Source organism: Morone saxatilis, unplaced genomic scaffold, assembly GCF_004916995.1.
Source record: "Morone saxatilis isolate NCDOM2014 unplaced genomic scaffold, NCSU_SB_2.0 Contig20, whole genome shotgun sequence".
Taxonomy (NCBI): domain Eukaryota; kingdom Metazoa; phylum Chordata; class Actinopteri; family Moronidae; genus Morone; species Morone saxatilis.
In genome coordinates, this window is record NW_023339763.1 from 20,590,542 (window position 1) to 20,593,478 (window position 2,937).

The 2,937-nt window shown below is 39.2% G+C and overlaps 1 protein-coding gene across 1 annotated transcript in view; it reads left to right on the forward strand.

The window, feature by feature from the left end:
* cltca (clathrin, heavy chain a (Hc)) overlaps positions 1-2,937 on the forward strand; it is a 32,382-nt gene that overhangs the window by 29,063 nt on the left and 382 nt on the right. The window contains 3 exon segments of the mRNA XM_035667060.1: positions 580-622; positions 2,397-2,472; positions 2,732-2,936. Coding sequence (XP_035522953.1) covers positions 580-622; positions 2,397-2,472; positions 2,732-2,865 — 253 coding nt within the window. The 3' untranslated portion in view covers positions 2,866-2,936.

Here is a 2,937-nt window from a genome sequence, read left to right on the forward strand (position 1 = left end):
GCCATATAGCTGTTCAACATCTATCAGAGAGGATCAGTACAATAATCATAATAGCAGATGTGAATACCCACACACGGTTTAGTTTTATACAGATTCATGTAGGTTATGTGAGGTGAGCACTGAAACAGATACTTGGCAAGTAATCTAAACCAGGTCTTAACCTTTTAGACGTTGGAATCTGGAAAAAGGATGCTATATTAAATGCTATATGCTAAATATAATTTGAATTATCTGTTATTAGGTCTGGTTTTGATTGCGTATCACAACAAGTACTTAAACTACAAAGTTAATTGATATGAGGCATACTCCTTTTTTTTTTTTTTTTTTTTTTCCCCTTTATTCCCTTTTTTATCCATAAACCAGATACAGTGTGTGTGTGTTTTACAGCCAAAATGAGAATATCATGGTGGCTTCACCTGCAAATAATCAGAAAAGCTGCCATGTTGACAATTTAAAATCCTGTTTTCCTTTGTTTTAAGTAATCCAGGATCAAATTAAAGACATACCCAGAATTCTTTCTGATGGTTGTCTGTTTACCAAATTTCTTTACAGGAAAATATTTTTAATGTTATTCTTCCATGCTGCACCTTTTTTCTTCCAGGTTGATGCTGTTAAAGAACAGGTGAAAGCTAAATGCTCTGTTTTTGATCTGTTTAGCTCGGACGACTGTGGCCTTGAGTGTGCATGGTTTTAGCTACACTCTCACTTCAACACAGTCACTGACATATCTTTCAAGCTGACATTGTAGTTTTTAGGAAACTTCGTAGATTTGTAATCTCTAATAAGTCTGAGGAAATTAAAGTGTAGACGTCTGCTGAAAGAATAAAGGACTGAAGATTTTGTATTCACCACACTGACATTAGACATCTGGAATTAACCTACGTGTCATAGGCCGTTATCAGACAAAATCTGTTGTGATTGCATATAATAATATAATACCAGTGTAAGCGGAACCGCTGAGTATGAACCGTGACATGTAAATCTAGTCAAGAAACACGAAAATCAACTTGGCTTCAGGATGGGTTTGTAATAAATGAGTTATATTCTTGTGGATGAGGAACAAGATGATACTTTCTGTCAGTCTAAAGGGACAGAAATACTACAAGAGAAAAACACAGGCAGCTATCTCTGAGTGGGAAATGATTGTAATCTAGCTAACTTAAGTGGCCATTGTTTGCCCCTATCCCCTACTTAAAGAAATATGAACCAACAGCAGACTGTAATAGAGATTCAATCAGAGGTCCAAAAGAAACCACTGTCTACCCAGGGAAGTTTGTTGGAAAAAATGCACTGAACAAGAGGGCTTTAATCATGGTTAAAATATCTGGTTTACCCTCTGAATTCATAAAATGTGGATAATTTTGTTTGCCACTGGTGCTCAAACAGTGGAGAAGCTTCAACAAGGATAATCAGGTCTCTGCAACTTTATTTAAAAGTGCATTTCCTCACAGATATTGCCACTGCACAATATGAAGCTGTATGTATTTTTTGAAGATTGCTGTGTTTTGATTTAGTAGCTGGTTATTAGAATAAAGCATGTGTGGAACGCCTCTTGCTGATACATAGCAGCAAGCTGTTGGCTGTGCCTGGCTTCCTGTAGAAATACTTGAACTGTAGGTGGCACCTTGGCTGAGACTCACCCTCCTTCTTCCTCTTCCTCCTCCCACCAAACTGCATCTCAGTGCTGCCTGTTCTTCACTGCCAGCGGTGTAACACAGCATGGGACTGTTTCTGTTTACAGTGAAGCTTCAGCTCTGTGAAAATGTGCAGAGAACTTGAATTAAAGAGTTTTTCTGAAGAGGCATGGTTAAACTGAATGATAAATACATATATAAAAGATGTGGAAGTGCACTGCTGAGCAAGCCTTCACTTGTAACTATAGAAATAACCAGCATCCAGGTGCTGCTGCGCTCCCAGGGGACCTCATATGTACATTTTGCTTATTGCTGCATCTGACTTGCTGCCCAAAGAAGTTCTTATTATTATGACTTTTTCATGTATTTATTTATTTTTTTTTTTATGAAGAATTTGCAGCTTTTAGGCAGGCCACAGAGACTGTTAGAACAGAGGAAATACAAATTCTTAGTTTAACTTGTTTTATGTTATTTCTGCATTATTATTACGCATTCATTGTTGGACTCTGAATAGTAGCCACAAGAGAGGAGTGAAGGACAATACTCATGAATGCATTATGTTCTTATATCTCTGTATACGGTGTGTATCACATGTGAAAAATGGGTGCTTAGAGTTGTGACCCACATGAACATCCTTTTTAGAAAAGCTGTCGGATTAGTTAATGAATATGTAACTTTTTCTTTTTTAACTTGTTTAGTATGTTGTTTACACATTAATTGTTGTGGCTTTGTTCTAAATGTTTTTATCTCTTTGTCTTGCAGGTAGATAAACTAGAAACCTCAGAGTCCCTAAGGAAAGAGGAGGAGCAGGCCACAGAGACGCAACCCATCGTTTATGGTAACAGTCCTCTAATGACATCAATGTCCATTTGCCTGACACATGAATTTAAGACATGGTGAATTTAAGTCCAGTATTCACTCCGTTTGAGCTCTCGTATTGGTTGCTCTACAAACTCCTGAGGGAAATATCTCTGCTAAATGCTCCTCTTTGTTTACCAGCTAGTCGCTAACTGTGTCTGTCTAGTGTTAAACTGTCGCTCTAGTAAAAATAACAGACCACTAACATGTTTGAAACCTTTCCTGTGTGTACCTTGCAGGCACACCCCAGCTGATGCTGACAGCGGGCCCCAGCGTACCTGTGGCCCCTCAGCAAGCTTACGGCTACGGCTACCAGGCACCTGCGGGATACAGTCAGCCAGCAGCTCAGCCAGGCTTTGGCTACGGCATGTAAAGACCCCTGACCCCTCTCTCCACATGCAGGCTGGAGCTACCATCCATCCATCTCCCACAGTCCTTCACCAGA